This window comes from Thalassophryne amazonica, chromosome 19 (assembly GCF_902500255.1).
Source record: "Thalassophryne amazonica chromosome 19, fThaAma1.1, whole genome shotgun sequence".
Lineage (NCBI taxonomy): Eukaryota > Metazoa > Chordata > Actinopteri > Batrachoidiformes > Batrachoididae > Thalassophryne > Thalassophryne amazonica.
In genome coordinates, this window is record NC_047121.1 from 58169771 (window position 1) to 58194554 (window position 24784).

The window sequence follows — 24784 nt, forward strand, 5'->3', positions numbered from 1 at the left end:
AGATCCGGATCAAAGACAGACACTGCAGGACAGAGAGCCGAGACCTGATATTTATGGAATATTTAGCCAACTAATAAGATGGAAAGTGCTAAAACTGTTGTGTCCAGATTTAATCTCAACATGACCTCAAATTCATAAACACTTATAAACTCAATTCAAATCAGTCAGAGGACAAATTCCAATCAGGACTAAAGTCAAGAGGCGACAGACTGCCGGCTGCAGCCACGTCCCATGTGTTAACAGTGGCGGGACATGAAACCAGTTCTTAGTCTGCAGCAAGACGCAGAATTCCCTCTGGTTCAGTCTTCTGTCCGAACCAGAACCAAACATATTGATGGCCCAGGATTTGATTCCTGGACTCCCAGCATGTGTCTGCAACACGAGCTGGCTATTTATTGGCTGCCGATACACACACTCAGAATCAAAGGTAGAAGCAGTACGGCACCTGTGTGTGTATCAATGCGTGAATGTGGGTGCATGCATGAATGTGTACATGTGCATATCTGTGAATGCATCCATGACTGTGTGTGTGTGTGTGTGTGTATATATATACGTGGCTGCCTGTGTGCATGTGTCTGTTCGTGTGTGGCATGTATTAATGTGTGTGAGCGAGTGGGTGCGTGTGTGTGTGAGCTGGCTGCAGATGACTCGCTGAATGTTGGACCAGGTTTTTCAGATCCCCATAGCGTGCTGGAAACCAAGTGAGGACATTTCAGCAAACATCACCTCCAGCACAGTTTCCATCACGCTGCGGCTCGTTAATGGCGTGAGAGGTAAAGCAGCCACTCATTGGCAAAGTTAAAGTCATTTCTTCTGGCTTGTCCCTTTTCGCCACAGCACTTCCAATATGTAACAGTGCGGCAATCTGGCCCAAGTTTTACATGGCTGCTTTTTCTGATGGAACTCCAGATGTGGTACGAGCGGTCTTAAACAAAAAGCCTTCTGTTTGGAAGCCGCTGCGCCACAGTGCTGCCTGCCATCGCAAAGACAACTTTGAAAAAACAAAGAAAGAAAGAAATTTTGATAAAGTGCTTTCAAGAAGCTTTAAAAGCCATTTAAATGTTATTTTCTCAGTAAAGATTTATTGTTTTAATGTCATCCTGTGCAGAGAGTGAAGCGGGACTCCCTCTGCGCACTCAGCTTTTCTGTCCTGGTGCGGCCACACGTGCATGTTTAAAGCATGCGAGTCCTGCCCTGTCAAACCTTAGCTCCTTTCACATTTGTAAAGAGACAGTAGCACCCACAGCACAGCAACTGGATTATTTTACAGATGTCAAACAGCTGCAATTTTCCAGAAATAAGTCCAAAAATCCCAATTAGAAGCTGGCTAAAAATGCGTCTCGGAGAATGCGATCCTTTGGAGATGTTACGAAGTTTCTGATTCCCGTTTCAAGGGGCGACTGTTTACCAGCTCTTTGAGCAACTGAAAGATGCAGTAGTGGAGGTGTGACTGACCTTCAGCGTGACACAGAGGACGTTAAGAGCGTCTTTAATCTGTGGATGGTTTGTCCCATGAGCGAGCTCTTCACACAGCCAAATACCCAGACTGCACAGCGCAACACACCTACACACAAATACACACTCAGCACAGAGTATTTGTATCAGAATACAGTACAACTGTCTTATAAGTAATGTTTATCCCCTTTGATCAGAGTAGTACTGTTAAAAGTCATGTTTATCTTCTTTGATCAGAGTAGTACTGTTATAAGTCATGCTCATCTTCGATGATCACAGTAGCACTGTGTTATATGTCTTCTTTGATCAGAGTAGTACTGTTGTAAGTAATGCTCATTTTCTTTGATCAGAGTAGCACTGTGTTATATGTTTGTCTTCTTTGATCAGAGTAGTACTGTTTTTGTTTGATCTCTGTTGTCTTGAGGGAGTTTTTCCTGACCACTGTTGTCTGCGTTCTTGCTTATGAGGGGTTGGTGAGGTTCGACCTCACCCTTGCTTTGACTTATGTTGTGATTTGGCACTCTATAAATAAACTGAATCACACAGAACTGTGTATCACGGTGCAAACTTTAAGCTTTAATCTTCAGACGGAAAACACTGTGGATGTGATCTTCTGGTGTTCTGGTGTGAGTTTACCTGGCAGGAGCAGACGGCTCATCCTTGGCAGAGGTCAGGATGCTTTTGATAATGTGCTCCTTAAAACAGGAAGAAACAGTTTTTAAATAAATTCATAAACTCATTCAGGGTGTTAAGACATTCATGTGGCAATGTTTCAATTTAACAGTGAGTAATACATTTCTTTATTCATAATATATGTCTGCAAGGTGTTCATCATGAGTTCATCATAAAAAGCTTTTCAATTTCAGCAACGGATCCCTTCTGCACTGCTGCCCCCCAGAGTTGAGTTGGATATTGCAATTGATAAATTATTTTAAAGATGTGCAAAAATGAAGTATTGATTGGAAACATTTTCTGCTCATTTATACTCTGCTGACTTGCAGTTTGCTCACCATTACTTTCTGAAAAGTGACGCACAGTTTGATTACAACTCCTTTAGTTCTCTGCTCGTTACAACTTCCTGCTCTCATTTGATTTTGTTTCTCTGATCTCACGCACTAAAAAGATTTTAGTTTCAATTTGAAATAAGACACAACATCTGGAACATCACTGCTAACACAGTTTCACTTTGACTGTGAACTCCGGTCAGGTTTGACCGAACACACCATGTTTCAGCCAGCGCAGCTTCAAAACTTCAAACTGGTAAAAATGATTTGTTTGGAGAAAAATGTGTTCAAATTTAAATACTGATGTTGTCATGGAGCCTGAGTGGATTGGGCGTGGTGTACCTTGATGTCAGTGAATTTGGTGAGGACTGTGTCTGCTGTGGTGGGATGGAGGGCTGGAAGCTCCCCATACAGGTTTGGAAAACACACCAGAGATCCCAGCAGGATCTGGGCCTCCACCCTGGGAGTCTAAAAAGCAGAAAGGATAACAAACCTCATTCATTATAATAGCGTAACCAACAATCTGACTAAGAAAACAAAAATTCTTCAAAGTTACAACTGAAGAACAGTGTGAATACTGAACAAGTATTCACACTAAAAAATGAAACTGAAGAAAGACTCATTTTTGTTTTTCTTCTTTCTAAAACTACCAGAAATACTTAAAAATATATAAATTAAAGAGTTAAAACAGCTTCTTTAAAAGGCTTCCATTCATCCATTTTATTAAATATTGCATGGCTCTGAGGAGTCAGAAGGTAGCGGCAACTGCACAGCTGCACGTGTGTGTGTTGTCGTACGTTGAGTGAGGAGCAGGCCGTCACACGGGAAGCTGCGAGGATGAAGTCCACAATCAGCATGGTGGCTCCAGGCAGACCGACACTGAAGAACCGGGGACTGCAGTGCTTGATGATTGTGTTCACGATATCCTGTCATTTTTTTTTTTTTTTAAAGAAATGAAATACAAACCTAAATCAGCCAACACAAAGCTTATTTATGCATAATCAGAGGTAATAAAGCCATGGAATTTAAATGACATATTATTCTTCATTGATCTGGAAATATTTCATCTCAATTCAAACTGCTTAAAGGTTTCAGCTGCAAAAGTTAGGAAAAGCTGCTGTCATATAAAAGAATTGACTCCAAAACTAAAAGCCATCAATTTAAAAACCATTAGGGAGCACTACAGCCTATCAGGAGAAGTGAAAACCTCCTCGTTTTGATCCCAGCACTAATAAACAAACAGGAGGTCCATATCCAGTCATCGGCAACACCAAGAAGGTTTCCCTGTGAGGGTCTAATGTGTGAAAGGCGGTCTGACCTCTGAAGATGAGGGACTACCTGGTCCTGATGCAGCAGTCCTTGGTGCATGATGTTGTAGAAATGTGTAAGAAAGTCTGCGTTGGGAGAAACATCCTGCCGTCGCTGCATGATTCTGCAGATCAGTTTGTAAGCGTGAAGTTTCCCCTGCTTGTAACGTTCGGTTAGTATGGTGGCCTGAAGGGGAAAAAGAGACGTACTATTAGCTCACTCTGTCCATCACACTGACAAAAAAAGTTAGAAATATGTTTCTGGAGACCAAAGAAGGACACCAGCAGACAAGCTCTAAGTAAAACATAAGAATGTTTCCTGTTTGTATTTTCAAAGATCAAAAATAACCAAAGTATGACGGCGGCATTCTGACATTAAAATACGAACACTAATGTTCAAAATTAGCAGCAGTTGATGCAGACACACCGCCTGACCAGCAGGTTGTACACGGATTCACTTTGCTGTCACACTCACCTTGAACAGCCACGGCGTCAGGATTCTCAGGGGCGGGATCAGCACAGGGGGCGGGGGAGACGACTGGTTGTCCAGAGAGATGCCCAAATTATCTCGGATCTGAACAGAAACGTGACATTTACACACAGTTCTGAGTCACAGTTTGTGACCTGTGAGTCTGAGCCGGTGCAAACCTTAGCCAGGTTCTGCCAGAGTTCACACAGGTAGTCAAAGACCTGGGCGTGAATCTCTGGGTCTTTAATCCCATTAACATCTCCCAGGATACCCAGCATCCTCCTCCACATGACCGTGGCAACATCAGCATGCCACCCCGTTAAGGAGCCGCCCGCCATCACGCTGCAGTCCTCGCTGGGAAACTCATTGGTTTCTGAAATTAAAGAGCAAAGTTTAACATTCAATTACACCCAAAATCAGACAGGAAGTAACGATGGGCCCATTTCCCCACCATCTCTACTTTGGCCAAAATCAGACAGGATAGAACAACGGGCTAGTTTCCCCGCCTTCAGCACTTCAGCCAAAAACTGACAAGAAGTTTCCCCACCATCAGTGCATCTGCAACTAAGGCCTGGTTCACACGGCAGGATAATTAGGCCGATATCGGACCCGATCTTCCCCTTCCGACAATCTTAAGGACGCCCTGACAATCGTGATGACGCTAAAGATAATCTTATCAAATATTCCTGCCGTGTGTGGTGTGTAAAAGCGCTCTGATCTGCTCGGAAGGACGTCAGGAGCGCTCCGATCGCAAATCTGGGATATTCAACATGTTGGTTTTGGCCCGATATCACACAAACAAGCACGCAGCCTGCTGATTGTGACATGTAGCCAATCAGAAAGCGAGGTGACGGACGTACAAAGCGGAAAATAACAGCTGTTCTGACTTACCAGAAAGTCCGGTGGTCGCGTTGTCTCCACTCCTTTAAAGAACACCTTTTCTTTTTGTATCGTTTTTTCTCCTGTTTTAAATAGTCCACAAAGTACCTCCGTTTGTTTACTCTGAAGTCACATTTAATCTCGAGAGGTTTTACAAGATTTCCTATCTAAGCTGGGAATGTTCGTGTGTAAAATCTGTTCGTGGGTGGTGTTGTCCTTACCGTGTGGCTGAACACCACACACTGTACTAAACCTGTTAGAGCTATGATTTTTTTATCTTCACGTGTGTGGTCTCTCAGGTTTTGGAAACCTAAAGATAATTTTAAGATCCTGCTGTGTGAACCAGGCCTTAAGTATCTTTATACACACAGCCAGCCACAAAATTTGAATTTCAATATGTAACTTGAACAATTTGATGATTCAGCCTGTAAATACTTTCATAATTACAAGCTTTAAAGTGTTGAATGTGACTAATTACAGAGAAATCTGCTATTAAGATCAATTTTAGTAAAAAAAAAAACAAAACAAAACATGCATCTGATTGGATTCACTGTGATACAGTCCTGTTCAACGTTACTATAAAACCAGATTTTTGAAAACACGTTTATAAATATCTGAATAAATGCTGGTCAACTTCAATATTTTATGAAATGCTTAAAGTTGCTGAACATTGTGGCTGGTGCATTTGACCCTGCAAACCATGTGAGGTCTATTACTCCCTCTGGTGGCAACACAAGTCCATAACAATTCAGCTGGGTGGACTGGAATCAGAGAGATTGAAGGTTTTTGTTTGAGGACACAGACAGGTAATCCCCAGTCCACCTGCTCCACCTTTAGTGAAATAAAAAGAAGAAATCTGAAAGAAAATGTGTTTTCTCTTTTGAAGAAAATCCTCCTTACTTCTTTAAAGAAAAATGGCTGTAAAAGTGATGACAGTTTGTCATTTACAGACTGATCACCAACCTCACAGACATTTTCTGTCAGTTTTTTTTTTATTTCGCTATATGAAATAACTTTTAGTAAATATTCTTTTTTCATTTATTTGTGTGCCGCTATCATCTGCTTGTACCCAGGTCATCGGGAGTCTGCAGCACAGAGTTGTGGAGCTTCTGGTCCAGCTGCAGGTGTGTGTGTGAATGCATGTGGTCAGAGTGCTCGGCTGTCAGCGTGGCAGGCGACGGCGTCTGTGAGCGGGAGCCCCCAAGTGAATGCATGGGCGAGGCGCTCTCTGAACCTGGAGGACAGAAGACAGAAGGAGAGACGTCACAGCTGCTCCCAAGACAGAAACCTTCATCTGGTCCAAACGTACCAGTCACAGTGACAGTGTGACTCAGGCTGCTGCTCTCAGAGTCGAGATGGAGCGTGGTCAAACTGGCAACTTCGTGCTCCTCGTAGGACACACCCCCTCCCAGGCTGTCCTGGTCCAGTGAGCCGACTCGAGCCTCTGCACCGGCAGATCCAGCTCCTCCCCCACATGCCTCTGATGCCTCTGAGCTGAAGGTGAAATCTGAAAAGGAATGCAGAAAACCCTTGTAGTTCCATCCGGCAGCAGGACTCTCAGCAGTTGTGTCAGGTGGCAGCTGAAGCAGTGCCACCTGACTTTGTTGCGTTTGAGCTCTTTATGACATCAGAGCTTCTGTGGAGTTTTTGCCCATGCGTGACCTGAGCTCAGACTCCACACTTCCCTTCATGTTTTAACGTCGACCTCACGCGTGAGAAACGTTTTAGAAGATGGGGAAAGCGAAGACTGTTCGTGGTCAGATTCATCAGGGCTCCTCATCTGGTTCATGTTCAAATGTGACTGTTAGTGATTTTACCGGACCAGAAGTTACGCTGTCAAACTACTCAGCTGTTTAAAGAGGACTGGGCCTGGTGTTGGTTTATGATTTTTATGAATCCTGGAATGTGTCTGATCTTCAGCTCCTTGACACCATTAAAATTAACCTGTAACCTTTAGTCTTGTTGTTAAATACTTTTTTCTTGGACGTGGTTGTTGTGATTTCGGTGCTGAGAAGGTCCGTGTGCACCAACTCTGGACTCTGCTGCATGTGGGACTTAACAGACTAAATGACACTGGGGCACTGACTGAGCGTTGCGCTTCACGCTCTCAGATGTGCATGAAGAGGAGCTAAGGAATAAAGACAACCAGCAGGAATTTAACAGGAAGTTCTGAATCCCAGAGAGGAAGCCTGCAGGTGAACATAGTTCTAAACCTCAGGTCGTTACTCAGAGCTTAAAGGGGAACAGAAATGCTTTTTGAGAATTTATTTGTGCATTCCTTGGTAAAAATTGTTATTCATACACTTGCAGAATGTTTGAGCGCAGTGTAGATAAAATTATTTGAATCAAATTTGCTGCTAACTTGGCATGTAAATGGCCACTGGCTGAAGTTAGTGGAGGGCACTTCCGGTTGACGTCACTGGTTGGGGTATCCTCTGCTGGGGACGAGTGCAGTTTACTGAGCTCGCTCATTGAAGTTCTATTACTCTTGTCAAGAAACAGGTGGAATATGCCAGAAAGCTGCGCATGTTGGCAAAGCCACAAACGGAGGAACAAGGGAGAAAATATTTCCTTCCATAAGTAAGTGGTTTGGGTTATTCTTGTTACTTTGTCCATGACATTTGTTTGATAAACAGGTGTATGTTTTCTGCCCATGCCTGTGTCATCCAAGGACACTTACACACACCACTCACACACAGAGATGTGTATACACACCACTGACTTCATGAATGAAACTGGGTCAATAAAGGTAACTGTGTAAAAATATAATACATATATAAATATTTCAGTTTTAGGAGCCACGCTGTGCTGAAAACAGCAGCAGCAGCTCGGTTCAGCCCAGCTTAACAGGGCAGATCCGTCTAACTTTCAACACTAATATTTCGGAATGTGTGGGTGTCAGAGTAAGTTTAATACTTTCCTGACATGATTTAATGTTAATTAATTTTACTGGCTCGATATCCAGACAAGAATGGCATTTTAACACATATTTTGCGAGTGTTTTTCTGAGTGTGTTCAGTCGCAAATCCCCATTGGAAATGCATTAACATCTGGGAACTTCGTCAATATTTTGCCCGGTTCGGAGACGTCATATCGCTGTCCATGAAGGGACGTTCGCGTTTAGTGGGCAGCATTGGGAGTGCGGACTCTAGTAGTCATATATAACCTCTTTGCTGGTGCCTCTGGCAGGGAATCTCAGAACAAGGCTCATCTTCCCCCCAACCAGTGATGTCACCTGTCCGACCTGCATAAAAGGCAGCAGCTGGTCGATGTTAAAGCCTCTCAGACCACGACTAAACAATAATCCGTGGGCGTTTCTGTTCCCCTTTAAATCCTGACTCAGCCACGGCCATGACTCTGCAGTTCAGCCATCTTTGAGCTGGAATCACTCCCTCTGTGAGAAGATGGACTTCATCTTCTACAGCTTACCAACAGGGTTCCTTCTCATGGACTTACAGAGGATCTTGATACGGTTGGACGAGGGATGGACCAGGTTTTCCTCTGACTGTTAAACATGGTGTAGAATCTGGACCCTCTCTGTGCCAGGAAAAGTTCTTTCCAGGATCAGTTTCTGCAGGATTTGGTTCCATGTACCTGCTACATTGAACTCCAGCGTAAAGCTTTTAATTGTTTGTTTGTTTTGATGGAGCTGCTCTGTGGGACCTCCTGACAAATATATTTCTGGATGTCATCATTAGTCTTCAGCTGATCGTTTTGTTAAAACTTTGAATTATTCATGACTTTCTGACAACATTAATTATAGATGATTCTGTTACAGTGTTCACATCAAGCAGCACATTGTGTTTTACTTTGATTTTTGTTAACTGGGGTGATTTGAGAGCTGATTTTTGTGATTATCTGCTTTCCTGCTGGCCACACAGCGCCCACAGTCCGGTGTCAGCTGTGTGTTTGTTCTTACTGTCAAACTTGCAATCGGAGTACTGAAAGGCATTGAAGGAGTCAGACTGGCTGTCTGAGCTGACCACGTCAGAGCCACTCGCACTCGCCGGTGACGTCCACTCAGAAGGAACACCGGGATCATCGACAGGTCGGAAGTCATCTGAACGTCGTGAACCAGAACTACTCTCCAGGAGTTCCGGTAGGTCCCTGGGAACTTCCAGACTTCCTGGGCTGCTGCCACGGCGACCCTGGTTAAAAAGAGGTTGGAACAAAAGATTTGATCAGGAAGCAAATATTATGAGTTGTTTCTGAAGCAAAATATGACAAAGAAGAGCAATCAGAGATTTCTGACGTCCGCCAATCCGAATACAGATCACCTCTAAAATTCAGAGTCTTCAATAGTGAGAATCTGTGAAGTAGTTTTGAAATAATCCTTCAAGGCCTATATAAAGTGAAATTTTGATCCAAAATCCAGATCCAGATCGCCTCCAAAATTTAACGGAGTCTTCCATGGCCTAACATATACCTTTGGAGAAAATTTGGTGAGAATCTGTGAAGTAGTTTTGTCATAATTTTGAATGTGATCCAGAATTGGGATCCGGATCACATTCAAAATTTAATGGAGTCTTCCATGGCCTAATATGTATCTGTGGTGAAAATTTCATCAAAATCCATGCAGTAGTTCAGACATAATCCTGCTAACAGACAAATAAACGCAGATGATTTCATTACGTCCTTGGTGGACGTAATTAAAGATCCATGAGTTTCTCGAAGTCACACACTCAGAGCATAAAGATCTTTGGTGACCTTTAGGTCAGATACAGTATTACGACTATCATCAATCACTCCAATCGATCAGACCTGCATCTACTGATCACACATAGGAGAGCACGTGTGTGGACGTGTGCCGTGCTGACCTCTGTTCCTCGGGCTCGCAGTCTTTCCTGAATGAACTCATCCATGAGGTCTGAGAAGTTTGGGTTGCTGCTGCCGACGTCACTGGACGCCGGCCGCGCCTTTGGAACCAGCTCCTCTTTAGTGGCTACAAAAACACAGGAAGACGAGGCAGCAATTATCAAAAACCAAACACACAGACTGTCTCACACACACATACACCATCTCAAAGCAACATCACACCAACTCTGAGCTTCTGGAAAACTCTTCAGGATTCACTGTCATTTTGTTTCTTACATCACAGCAAACAGACGTGCAGCATTTACAGGGACCAGAAACAGATCTGACTCAAGTCAACATAAACAAACCCAAAGAAATGAGGTTTTCTGCTCATGTGAACCCAAAGCTTCGTTTGAACCACATCATTTATCAGTTTGGTCAATGCTCACTAGAAACTTTGCACAATTTATTACCAACCTTGGAAAATGTCAGCAGCCCTTACCCTTTTTAAACACTACCATTCTAGAGCCCAGGGATCCCCACAGGCAACGCGCTAGTTATTATTCTTATTATTATTACTACTGTTGTTGTTGCACAGTTCAAATATTTATTAAGATGACTGTGAAAGAAATGAAGGTCAAATTTCCTAAATCTTATCTATGTGAGCTAAAGGACAGAGTGTTACTATGGAAATGACAGGACTGTATGACATCACGTCTCAAATGTGATTTTAAACCAGATCAAACTAACAGTCTTTGACAGCACATAACACTTCCTCTTTTCTTTCTCATCTTTTTTGTATGCTGATGAAATGAGTCTTGATGATGTCATAGTATCTGAACATTTGTATTTTTCATCCGTTTCCTTCCATTTTTGCTGAACTGTGCAGCGGGTTTGTTTTTTAACAAACAGCTCCTCCTGCTGAATGTTTTTGTGGGTCACTGTGGTGCCAGGGTTCAGGGGTTTCATTTCCTGCTCAACAGCACTTTCACACTCAGTTTCAGGATTCACCGGCTGAACTGAACCTGATCCTAAACCGGCTCTGCTAATTTTGGATCCAGCTCGTGCTTTTGGTTTCATGACTTCTGTTGTTTTTCAGACACTGTGTTGGATAGATTAAAACTCTCTGGTGGTCTTGACCATCGGGGTTCCAAAGAGAACAGATCAATTTCTGGTCACAGTAACAGACGTGTCATCAAAACCATTTTTGTCAAAAAGACATGGAATCCAAACACATGAAGAAGGGGATCTGAACACAGACTGGAGTCTTTGTGTTGATGTGCTGCACACTCATAAGAAAAAAACAAAAAAACAAAACAAAAACAACAACAAAATGTGGCAGATACATACAAACCCACCAGAGAAGCAAAGCAGAACTCGCACCATGCAGACAGAAACAGGAAGCATCGCCAACGTTAGTCCACAACTCTGTTAGCAGCAATGATGGCAGCCACTAGCCAGTCAGTCAGTCCAGAATCCTGATTCTGTCCCCCACATTCATAACAGAAAACTGAACCCAGCAGCTTGTCCCTGACTGAGGATACCTGAGGACATCTACTCAGATAACATGTTCACTGAACTGATGCAACACCTAAAACTCCAACAGCCCTGTTTCCTTATCGTTTATTAAAAATAAATAAATAAATAAAATCAACCAAGACTCAACCAGAACCCCGGGCCTGTCCTGGCCTGTTGCAAATTTGTCCTGTGCTGCGACTGGCACGTTGTGATTTTGTCCCAGACTGCTACTGACCCCTTCAGGTTACAGTAAACATCTCATGAACAAAACCTCTACCCTGAGACTTCGATCTTTACGCCCACGACCATAAAAATAAGTGGAAGGTTTTGTTTTCTGCATCAAGTGATAAAATTACTGCTGTTAACTCATAGCTTCCTGGACTGACTTCACAATAAAGCAATTTAACATCAGATGGAGCAGCTGCAAGCAGCATATAGTGACGTGTTTCCACTTATCATCCTTGAGATGCTTCTATAGCTTAACTGGAGTCCACCTTGGATAAATTCAGTTGATGGACATGATTTGGAAAGGCACACACCTGTCTACATGTAAGATTCCACAGCTGACAGTGCATGTCAGAGCACAAACCAAGCATGAAGTCAAAGTCCGAGACAGGATCGTCTAGAGGCACAAATCTCGGGAAGAGTATAGAAACATTTCTGCTGTTTTGAAGGTCCCAATGAGTACAGTGGCCTCCATCATTCATAAATGGAAGATGCTTAGATCCACCAGGAGTCTTCCTGGAGCTGGCCGCCCATCTAAACTGAGTGATGGGGGAGAAGGGCCTTAGTCAGGGAGGTGACCAAGGACCCAATGGTCACTCTGTCAGAGCTCCAGCATTCCTCTGTGGAGAGAGGAAAACCATCAAGAAGGACAACCATCTTTGCAGCAATCCACCAATCAGGTCTGTATGGTAGAGTTGCCAGACAGAAGCCATTCCTTAGTAAAAGGCACATGGCAGCCAGCCTGGGGTTTGCCTAAAGACACCTGATGGACTCTCAAACCATGAGAAACAAAATTCTCTGGTCTGATGAGAAAGATTGAGCTCTTTAGCGTGAACGCCAGGCATCATGTTTGGAGGAAACCAGCCACCATCCCCACATGGTGGTGGTAGCATCATGCTGTTAGAATGTTTTTCAGCAGCAGGAACTGGGCGACTAGTGAGGATTGTGGGAAAGATGAATGCAACAATGTACAGAGACATCCTGGATAAAAACCTGCTGCAGAGCACTCTTGACCTAAGACAGGGGCACGGTTCATCTTTCAGCAGGATAATGACCCTAAGCACACAGCCAAGATATCAAAGGAGTGGCTTCAGGACAACTCTGTGAATGTCCCTGAGTGGACCAGCCAGAGCCCAGACCTGAATCCGACTGAACATCTCTGGAGAGATCTGAAAATGGCTGTGGACCGACACTCCCCATCCGACCTGTTGGAGCTTGAGAGGTGCTGCAAAGAGGAATGGGCAAAACTTCCCAAAGATAGGTGCATCAAGCTTGTGGCATTATATTCAAGAAGACTTGAGGCTGTAATTGCTGTCAAAAGTGTATCAACAAAGTACTGAGCAAAGGGTGTGAATACTTATGTACACGTGATTTTTTTATTTTATTTTATTTTTTTTAAACAGTGGTTGGCACAGTTCTGCTAATCTGCTAATTATCAAAGCTAACTTTTTTGTTAGCGGATTAGCTTTTCAGCTAACTGACCTATTAGCTTCCGATAAATTTGGTTCCGATAACTTGTAGACCGCTAATGTTGAAAAACATTTATAAACCCTGTTGGCTCCTGTCTGCTATGCATTTTGCAGCAGTGAGGCAGCTGAGAGGAGCTGAGCTCAATTCTACCCCAGCAGAAGGGACCTGGCCCCCAGGCTGCCAGAGAAAAAAAAAAAAAAAAAAAGACAAAAATCATTACACTTGACAGCATACAGCGGCCCAGCCGTGAGGCAGATGTCTTGAAAAGGAAAGCAGGTTTGACTTATGGTTTTGATTTATAAATCAAATTAATCCAGACAGAATAACTACATTAATGTTAACTCTTAAAATATACAAAGTGAAAATATACCACACATCTGTTAATTTGCTGATCTGGTGGAACTTTACGTGCCGGCCCGGGCTTTGCGGTTGCAGGATGCGGGACTTCTCTGTGTTCCCAGGGTGAAGAAGAAGTCAGCAGGTCAAAGAGCCTTTTCTCATCGTGCACCCACCCTGTGGAACAGTCTTCCTGCAACCGTGAGGCAGGAAGACTAAGTCAAGACTGAAAACCCATTTTTATTCTCTTTCTTATGAATAGTTTTTTTTATCTGATTTATTCTTTTGCTTCTGTTTTTAATTATGTATCTGCAATTTTTTATTCATTTTTAATTTTTAATTTAAATTGTATGTTGAATTGTTCCGTGTGACATGCCTTGAGATGGCTTTTGTTGCAATTTGGTGCATTATAATCTAATTAAACTGAAATTAATTTTCAAATAACACACTAATTCTGAAGATTTGAACATTAACACACACAGATGCCCAAAGGGATTTGTCGCAGATATGAGCACAGGAGGAACATATGACACTCCATGTTCAGACTGCATATCCACTCAGATTCAAACTATGATGGCGGACTGGTGCCTGCTGTTTTAGAAGCACAGACATTTTGGATTGTTCTCATTAAAGGAGAGACTGTTTTGTTAAAACAGATTTGAAATCAAGTAGATTAAATCAGATAAAACTTTTTTTTTTTACTGTGTAAATGAGAAACTGATCTGCAGTTTTCATTTGTTCTGTATTTTATTGACCAAATTAATAATAATGAAAATCATCAGTTGCAGCCACAGGTTGGAGCGCAGGAGTCAGGCTGGAATATAAAGTGTGAAATAATCAATAATCAACAACGTGCAGATTTTCATGATGAATGCTCAGGACCTATACTACCTATATGCCTGCTGGTTTAGGAATCAAGGACAGCTGACTGTGGCTGGTGCTGGATTTTATAAATGAACTCACATCAGTGATTTAATTCAAACATAAACTAACTCACCTGCCAACAAACAAAAATAACAGCGACACAGTCAAATATTTAAAAGTATTGAGGCTTGATTTTTGGCCTGGAAAGCTGCGGTGAGACTTTCGATTTCTACGTGTTGTGTGTTTGTGGCTTCCCTCTGTGTGGCTGAGAAGGGCCGGGGTCCTGGGACGAGGCAAAGGAGACACGAGGAGGCCGCATGCAGCATCCAGGAGGAGAAGGGAGAGAGTTAAAATTCCCAAAGCCCTGAGAAGGAAGAGGACAGGAGGACGGAAGGAAAGTATGTGATGGTCAGGCTGGAAGAGGGACTACGTTCAGGAAAAACAAAAACAAACAGGAGTTTGAGTTTCAGTCCAGTAGCAGGATGATGAGTTTCAGCCCAAAAAAAAAAAAAAAAAAGCTATCATTCCATCATGACAAACTGGTTAAAAACAGCCAAAAAAGAAAGGAGGTGCTTGTGTTTTTGTAACTTTTCTTCAGCTTGTTGTTGTATCTGGTGTTGTGTCCATAGTGAGCGCTCCATTCGGTGCAATCCTCACCTGGCGTGGGCGCCTTTCGTCCAAAGTAGCCCAGGACGTGGGAGTAGAGTTCTCTGAGTGAGGCGTCGCCCATGGCAGCTCGGCCCTGTCGCTGCGGCGACGAGCCTTGGGATGACCCCTGACCTCGAGGCCGGGGCTTGGAGGAGAGAGCATGAACCACAGTCTTGTAGACACCACCGAGCAGCGCCACCTGGTGGTGCCGAGAGGCAGTGCTGCCTGGCTCCTGAGAACGTGAGCGGGACGCTCTAGATCTCAAAGCAGAACGTCCCAAACGGCCACGTACCCCCGATGACACACCACAGGAACCTGAACTGCTCGCCTGTGTCTCTGCATGAGCCTCCAGACAAACACTGCATCCAACACTGGAGAAGATTTGCTGCTCCTTGTCCTCGGTACCCCCCCTGGGCCTGTGTTCTAATCCTCTACCACCTGCCAAGCCCCCTGATACGTTATCAGCAGACGTAGATGTCCCTGACTTGTCATGTGCTCCTACCTTATGACTGACCCCGACACCGGGACCAAACTTACCTGCACCCACTGCTCCCGGCCTCCCTCCCGACCCCGCCCCAGATCCAGGCCTGTCCCCGGCTGAGTGGCTGTGTGTGTGGAAGTGACTAAGGCGCCGCAGCCTGGCTTTCCAGTGCGCCTCTTTACTCTCCAGAGGGTTGTGGAACTGGACGGACTCGGTGGAGGGCTGAAAGCTGACATGCACCCCCCCAGAATGGTGTCTCTTGGGGCACCCTCGGGAGAGCTTTGCCTTTAATGGCTCTATGTTTTGGGGGACTTGACTGGGTTCTGTGTTTACTTCTAGTGTGTACGAGTCTTTGATCAACTTGAATTCTTCATCTGTTGCTGTGACTCCCTTCCATTCCTCCCCCTTTTCCCTCCATTCATCACATTTTTCTGTTGATAGTTCTCTTTCCTCCTTCTGTTCACTCTGCCTCTCTGAACTACAGCTCCTCCTAGTGTTGGCTATGGGCCAGCGACACTGCAGCTCGAGGCACTCGTAGATGTTGGGCTGTTCCCCCTCATGTTCCTCTGCTAAATCTACACTGCTGTGTCTGACTGCATTACTTACCTGTCTGTCTCTCATCACCTGTCTCACTTGTCCTACCTGTGCAGGATGGTCTAGTTGTGTTCTGGCCACGCCTGTCTGCACAGCACCCATCAGGCTTTCTAACGAAGGACCAGCACCATCGCTCTCTCCTGCCTTCCCCTTCCTATCACTGTCTCTTTGAGTCAGGTAGTCCCGAATAGATGAAAACAGATCATCTTCTAGCCCCGCCCCCAACTCACCCTCCTCGATCTCACTGTCCTTTTCAGAGGAAAAACTGAAGGCAGAGTCCCAGCTGTTTACCCAATCGGAACTATACCCTTTGCCCCGAGAGCCAGTCTGGTGTTCTGGTGGATCATCTACACTACCATTGTCCTGTCCCTTTGTGGATGAGGAAGCAGCACCACCAGGAAAAGTGAGAGGGGTGGGGGAGGGAGAGAAGGGGAGGGGGGTGAGTGGCGGAGCGCTAGCGGCCGCAAGTGAGGAAACAGTGGTGGAGTGGTGGTGAGGGGGGTTTTGGACTGAATGGGTATCCCTCCAGGGGTCTTCACCTTTGACCCGCTCAGTGATGAAAGGCTCCATGATGTCAGAGGCACTGCTGCTCCTTGCTAGGGACAAAGGGGGTGGAACATCTAGGTCACAAGTCCCACCCTGGAACACCTCAGAAGAGGAGGTGGGAGGAGTCTCATCACTCTGAGAGGAGTGACGCAGTCGAGATGGGCGGGACATCAGTACGATTGGTGGGTCATCCAGGTCTGTAAGGGAAAGGGGGTGTGGTTAGTTAAGTGCACACCAATTAACGCACACACATGTATGACATTCTCAGGTGTGATTGTCCAGCAGAAGTTTTCTGAACAGAAGATAGAAAATCTGTCAAACAGCTTAATTAATTTGTTCTGTAAATATCAAACAAACATTCTGTTATTTTGACAGTTACCACACAAACCAGATATGATGTTGATACTGGAGCCTCCCACGTGCTATCTGACAAACATTTAGCCTGTTTTCTATTTGTTAAAGTTCTTCACTCCAACATGAGGCTGTGACTGGAGAAGTAACAGACAGAAGTCCCTTCAGTCACAAACACTGAGGCTCATAACTGCTTCAGAGCAGTCAGAAGTTTCTTGGTGGCTCCACTCATTTCTGTCCCATGTGCAATCAATCTTTGAAGATGTTCTGCTGAAACTGAGTCTAACTGATCCAACTGAACAAGAGAAATCACCTCTTGACTTTTCACCTGCTGAAGTGTCAATCAAATGAGGGAACCTCACATCTTGACCCCAGGTACCGGACAGTGGCTGCACACTACTCTGAGTGGTTGGATTGTGTCTAACTATAACTAGGATGGGTTGATTGCAGAGGACAAATGTCATTGTATGTATGTGTATATATATATATATATATATATATATATATATACACACACACGATGACTTGCGCTGCGTTCCATTTATCTCAGAAGTCAGAACTGTGAATGACGTCACACAAACTTAAATGCGTTCATTCTATTTTCCACACAGGCGCTCAAGTCATAAAATAAGCCAGAGGCCTTCAAGATTTTGGAGAATAGAGAACTTAAAAAAAAACTGTTCCATTTGAGAGGCCTTAAGGAAGGAAACAGATGGAGCAAAACTTACGTCAATGTTTTAATTTACTGCCGGTTTGTCACACCGTGGACAGTCACTGTTAGCAACAACTAAGGGTTTAACCACAGCACCATGTCCACAAACAGTAATACAGCAGTACTGTGTGCACGGTTTATTAAACTGAACACAAAAAAGACTAAAGAAGTGCTAAAAAAACCCTACAGCTGTCATTACTGCTGCAGCTGGGAGCAGCACTATTAAACTGTGTAGTCCAAGTATGTAGGGTTCGTACGAGTTGGCAAGTTGGAAATACGACGTCAGGGGATGTCCTGTTGGGCATAACTGGGAAATCCTGACCTCCAAGTAAAAATGGAACGCACCGTTAATGCAGATTTTACAGAAGGGGGTGTGTCAAGCAGACGCTGCTTTTTGTTTAAAGCAACAGTTACAGTGTTGAAGTGAGAATGTCGATGTGCAACATGACTCGTGTCAAATGACTGGAAACTGCATCACCTCGATAGATCTGTTATGTGCAAAACAGCTGACAAAGACGACACTGAGACTGTACAAGTTAACTTAGTTATAATGTAGTTATTGAGAGGTGATACAATCTTCAACCAGGTACTTCAAACCATTTATGACTCGTGTGTTTTTATAAAAATATCATCACAGCAGTAATGAATTATCACCCAAACATCAACACCGCAACAGCACAGAGGAATGCACCAGAGGGTCAAAGGTCAGGGTCAGGCTGCAGCATGCTGGTCACATCACAAAGGTGCATTTAAATCTAGAATTCTTCCTCAACAGGAAGCCTGTGCTTCAACTTCCTGTTGCAAGGTAATGTGCATCCAAACTTACCCAGAAATACCAGTGCTAGGATTTGATTTTCCACACCTACTTCCTCCTCATTTGACCAGTCACTGATCAACTACCGCGTGCTGGGTAATCGGGAGAGTCGGGAGTTTTCCCGGTGGGCTGGTCCAACCTGGGGCCGTTGTAGCAAATATAGGAGGAGTGGCCCGTGAGTGGAAAGATGGACAGAAAAAAGCCAGGTGGAGCTGAAAAAGCTAGATTAAGAAAAAGAAAAGCTTTGGAGGAAGATGCTGCCAAGTGTGCAAAGCTCACAGATATTTTTTCAAGAAGACAGAGCGAAGAGGGAAATGGTAAATAGGGCTGGGCATAACAGGCTACATGCCTGTTGATGCCAGCCGTATCAACATTTGTAGTACAGTGCCACCTCTTCCAGCTACTTACAGACTTCACGGACTTGGCTGGGCATACACTGTACGATATTTTCAATCGTTGTACTTGGCTCCAGCTCAAACTGTGCAACAAAACCGCAGGGTTTAAAAGTTCAGAGCGCACGATTCATGGTCTCACACTGTACAGCCCGATGCTCTGATGCGATCTGACTGTTCACATTGTACGTTCACAAACCACACGTCGGGGACGCGTTTCTTTTTTAAAAACAATTTATTTCATGCCTATCAGCGCGCACAGTGAGTGAAATCGGGGGGGAGACTGAACGTATATGCGCGCCCGCACACACAGCAGACAGCAACATGATTCATGAGAGGACGGTAAAAAAAGAAAACAAACATTCATAACAGGTGTTGGTACTTACACTGTTGTATAAATAAACTATATTTCATACGGAGTCTTACAGCTGCGCAAGGTGTAGCAACTTATTCCCTCATCTGTCGTAAATCCTGTTGTGTGTATTGTGTGTGTGTGTGTGTGTGTGTGTGTGCGCGCGCGCATATACGTTCAGTCTCCCCCCACCTGATTCCACTCACTGTGCACGCTGATAGGCATGAACTTTAATATTGCATTAGGTTATTGCGAGGGAACGCAAAAAAAACCCCCAAAAAAACAAGACTTTACATGAGATCACTGTTTCCTCTCTCTGGTGTTTGTACATGCACAGTGCGCGACGTAATCAGCGAATAGACGCTTGTAGCGCTGCTTCAACAGCGCGGAACCCTCACGAGTCACGACGGCCGACCAAAATAACGAACAGGTTTGATTTTCATCCGACCATATGATTTCCCCATCGGGAGGTGGTTGTGAGATGTTAAACGCAGCTCATTACTCCATGTAGACTGCACGACGCAGGACGAAAATTCTCGCACAAGTGAAAAATCGTCTGAAAAAGGGCCAAAAATCGCACAGTGTAAGCCCAGGTGGTGCACTGGTGAGTTAACAATACCGTTCTTGTTTTAACTAACTAACTTTTTCTTTCTATTATAAGCCACACAATTTTCACAGTCAGTCAGCACATAAATGCTGGATTTAAATGCAGTGGTGTCAAAAGTACACACATTTGTTACTTAAGTAGAAGTATAGATACTGCAGTTTAAAAACACTGGTAAAAGTTGAAGTATCAACTTGACCTCTTTACTCAAGTAAAAGTGAAAAAGTATGTGCTCCAAAACCTACTTAAAGTATAAAAGTATAAAGTAACCTTTAAAAAAAAAAAAAAAAAAAAAAAAGTAGATGCCACTATATGAATTGAAAGCTTAATTTAAAAACTGATTCGTTCTACATGTGGCCCAAGACCCAAAACCCAAAATTACCCCCCAACACCACCTGCACGAAAATGTTTCAATTCTAGAAGCTCTGAAATGCAATCTGGGACTATTCCAGACAATAAACTGCAGTGAATGCAGCATCCATTTAGTGAGAAAAAAAAACAAAACAGCTTTCCTTATTCAAATTCATTCCAGTAGTATTCTGTTCTTACTAGGATGCAGCAGTTTTCTAGTTTGTCAGATAGTTCTGGAGGAAATCACTGAAGAAATTAACAAACTGAAAATATGGTTTGACCGAAACAAACTGTCATTAAATAAGACAGGGATGAAGTGGAGGTGTAAGAGTCACTAGGTGTTCACAGGAAACATTTATTTATTTATGTATGTATTTATATATGTATGTTCATTGTTAGTTGCTTTTATATTTTCTGTTGTGTTTCTATTCAGGTTCTTTTTGCCTCTTTCTCTAAAATTGTATATAATAATCATTAGATTATTAATATATAAACAAAAATAAATTTAAGAAATATTACAATCTGAAAACAAATGCACCCGAACGTGACGAGAGCTGCTTAATGCTAACTTTTAACATTGAAAACGCCATAGACATGCTAACGCGTTAGCGTCGCTCCCGTTTTTAAGTTATAAAATACATCTATCAACTGTTTCAGAAGACCATAACAGATCGGTTTAACATAGAAAAGGTAAATAATACTCACAGAAGTATGCTCTTTAAGGTTTTAGCAGGGGAAAATTAAGCGAAAGAAAGAATAAACGAAGCAATAGGTCGAAGCATTGCTTCAATCTGCGAACCACTGCTTGGATTGGTTCACGGTTCAAAGCAAAGCCGCGCTGCAGAAAAGTTGATTACAGGCGCACATGACGTGAAATTATATATATATATATATATATATATATATATATATATATATATATATATATATATATATATAAACATTAAACTGAAGCCAAGAGTAACGAGGCTGTTTGTTTTAAAAATGTAAGGTATAGAAAGTACAGATACTTGTGTGAAAATGTAATGAGTAGAAGTCTGAAGTAGGCAGAAAAATAAGTAAAGGAGTAAAGTATAGATACCTTAAAAGTGTACTTAAGTACAGTAACGAAGTATTTGTACTTCGTTACTTGACACCTCTGTTTAAATGCCACAGCAGAACTCTTATTATCTCTGTGCGCTGGCGGTTTGTGGGCCGGTTGGATATGAAACTCCCGGGCTGAAAAAAGTTCCCAGCACGCCCCTGCTGATCAATACATGTTTGTGTCACTGCGGAACGAACCAAGAACAGCCAGCACACGCGGCAGACCATCTGTGACATCATCAGGCTGCCACACGTGGTAAGTTTGAGTTCAGCAGCCGAGGTCAATTAGGACAGAAATAAATCTGTAAACTTTACACTTTCTGAAACTCAAGATTCCAACAGGCCTTTATGGATCATATAACAGCATGTTTTAGTTTCTGAGGTGTCGTCATAGACGGCTAAACCCTGCCCCCTTTAAAATTTCAAGTCAGCAGCGGACCAGTCACGGGTCAAAAGGAGGAGGGTCTCTACAGTTCCCATGGGAGTACATGCAGGAGGTGGGACAGAAGCAAAGTGAGGAGGTGAGGAAAGGTTTCCAGGCAGCAGGCAGTGGAAATGGTGAGTACCTGCCAGCTGATCAGCGAGGGGGGGTAGTAAAGGGTGGTGGTGGTGGAGGACAGGAAGAGGCGGAGCCAGAGCAGGAGCGCTCTTGGCACTGCGGATAAAGGCTGAGGACAGCAGAGAGTCGCCTGTGGAACAGCTACGTAGAGCTGAAGAGAAAGAGCAAGCAAAGAGGAAGAGGAGGGAGCAAGAGGTGAAGGACGTGTTATTGACATTTTGTTTCCGTGTGTACACGTGTGCTGTGCGTGCACGTCACCACATTCAGCAGACGGAAGACTGTGACCCTCACAGGGTGCGTGTGGCAACCTGGGGTACAGGTCCAGCCCACCAGGGTCTGGCTCAGACCTCAATGACACCAAAACGCTCATTTAGACAGAAAAGAAACAAAAATCTATCAGCTCTGGAAACCAGCTGGAACCAAAGACATCTTCTGTCTGGGCATGTTTGACGTTTCTTTGTTGTGCTTTGTTGTCCGGCTGCTGCAGGTCAGCGATGAGGGCGGAGGACTCTGTGCAGCGTGTATAAATTCCAGCCCAATCTGAATGAGCCTGATTTTTTTTTGCAAGGATCTAAACAGTCACATCAAAAAACTTTTGTCCACACAGAATCCTCAGCCCTCACTGCTGATCTGCAGCAGCTGGAGGAGGAAGAAGAAATCATCGTCCAGAATACTCTGCACTGACAATCCCTCTTAAAAAGTCAGACCAAAACTGACTTTTATACTGTAGCCTAAATTTTCAGGGTCCACAACTTGACCGTGTGTAAAGGCGAATCGCGAGTTAACAGGGCTCACCTGTACAAATAAATATCAACTAGTGTGTTTCCCGTGGGGATCCACGGGCTCTAGATTGGGTAGTGTTTATAAAATAGGTAGCTGACATTTTTCAAGGGTGGTAATAAATTAAGCAAAGCTTGTATAATGAGTTGGAATGGCATGTAGGTCCAGAATGTTTTTATAACCTTAGACCTCAACCATTTTTAGAAGAGGAACTCAACCCTTTTATTTCCTGTTAATTATGTCATTTTTATGTTCATTTACTGTCTTAATGGATTTATAAATTGTTTAGGTTCTTGTTAGCATATGCACACTATTATTATTATTATTTTAACTTCTATTTTGTCATTTGATTTTTAAATGGACCACAATGGAAGTAAGTCATCCGTGTATTTTAACGTATTTACAATTACATTACGTACTTACACTGAACTTGCTAAATTAAAAAATAAAAAATATCACTCACCGCACTCACACTTTTAATATAAAGATGACTTATTGCCCTCTGTTGGAATGGTGTGTGACTCCAGGAAGTAGTTAGAAACATCTATTGTTCAGTGTTGTTAGCTAATATCTGCAGTTTCTCCATAAATATTAGTCTTATCAACATTCCGTTTTTGCCGTGTTCATCCTTGACTCAAAATAAGCACCAAATGGCAAATGTCAACTGTCCACAGTTTCTCTGTGGTCGAAGTTGCACGCACAGCTGCTCTAAACAGGTGTTTTTAATTTGACAAAAAAAGACGGTGGCTGAAGAAACCACTATACTTTCACTCATGGTACCAACATAAGACTTAACTCACTCATGGTAAGAGCAACATAACACTTAACTAAACTGACTAAACCAACTGAACTACAAAAACAATAAATCAGTATCACTAAAAAATCTGTAAAACTAACATGAACCACAATAACATTTAAAACCTAAAATCCCCAAACTCCCATGGTGCACTGCAGCACAATATCCATTGTTTACTGGTTAGCTAAAATTGCTAATTTCTCCCAAAATATTTGTCCTATCAACTTTCCATTTTTGCAGTGTTCATTCTTGATTCAAAACGGCAAATGTCAGCTCTCCCTGGTTTTTGTGTGATCGAAGCCATACACACACATGCACGCACACACATGCACTCAGAGGCCACTTGGCTATTATAATATAGATGATTACTTAATAAACGCCTGGAGGATGGCAAGCATTAATAAGTAAAGTGACAGATTAATTAAGATGTGGGCGGGACTACAGACATCTTACACAGATTAATATAGTTTTGACCTATTTTAGTCCGAACACAATGATCTCACCTGTGACAGGAACTCTCACCTGAAGTCCGGATCTAAGCTTTTTTTTTTTTCTTTTAAATGTAGATGAAAGTGATTATTCTTTTTGGCTGATTAGGCCATATAGTGTCAAGCACACCGGTCTCTCAACACGCCACCTTTGGCCTGACCTCCTCCTACATCTGGAAGGAGGCCATCTGGTGTAAAACTTGTGCCAAATCCACATAAGGATCCTGATCAGATGCGCTGCAGCAACCCGTAGCAAAAACAGCAGAATAAAAATTAAATTAAATGTGACTGCGGTTCAGTGAAAATACACACTCATTCACATTTAACAAAAATTAAAACCTAGCAGTAATTAAGGATAAGTGTGTGTGTGAGAGAGAGAAAACATGAATTATTATTAGCTATTAATGATGTGACTGAACTGAGGAGGAGGGGAGAGTTAAAGGTACTGACCCACAGTCTTCTGTCGGACGATGCTCCGGGCCTTTTCAATACCCGGTGACCCGGCTGTGGTGGCGCTACGCTGCCTCATGGCAGCCGCCTGGCCTGGCTGGTCTCGGCTCCACCCTTTAGAGAAGGACCGATCCACAACCTGCCGCTGACCCTCAGAACCAATACCTGGGGTGGATGTTTTTTTGTTTTTTTTGGGGGGGGGGGTAAAGTTTGATGTACATTCATTAAAGATGAGGTTTCTGTTCATGTACACCTGTTATCAGGATTATTTATTAAAACACAGTAAGACTCTTTGGAAATATCACAATATTACATCAATAATCCAAATGCAAATTCACAAAAGACTATGATCACATCTGTCATGACAGTTTGTGGTTTTAATGCTTTTAATAAAACAAGACTGGTTTGAACCAGTCTAAAACACTTAAAAAAACTGCTTATAACCAGCCTGGATTTTCCACA

At 43.2% G+C, this 24784-nt stretch overlaps 1 protein-coding gene across 1 annotated transcript in view; it reads right to left on the reverse strand.

Annotated features, from left to right (window-relative positions):
* Positions 1-24784, reverse strand: part of ralgapa1 (Ral GTPase activating protein catalytic subunit alpha 1) — a 119489-nt gene that overhangs the window by 73669 nt on the left and 21036 nt on the right. Inside the window, 13 exon segments of the mRNA XM_034195050.1 lie at positions 1456-1564; positions 2092-2150; positions 2802-2927; positions 3257-3385; positions 3798-3953; positions 4242-4340; positions 4415-4608; positions 6184-6348; positions 6424-6621; positions 9034-9262; positions 9932-10056; positions 14979-16787; positions 24323-24487. Coding sequence (XP_034050941.1) covers positions 1456-1564; positions 2092-2150; positions 2802-2927; positions 3257-3385; positions 3798-3953; positions 4242-4340; positions 4415-4608; positions 6184-6348; positions 6424-6621; positions 9034-9262; positions 9932-10056; positions 14979-16787; positions 24323-24487 — 3563 coding nt within the window.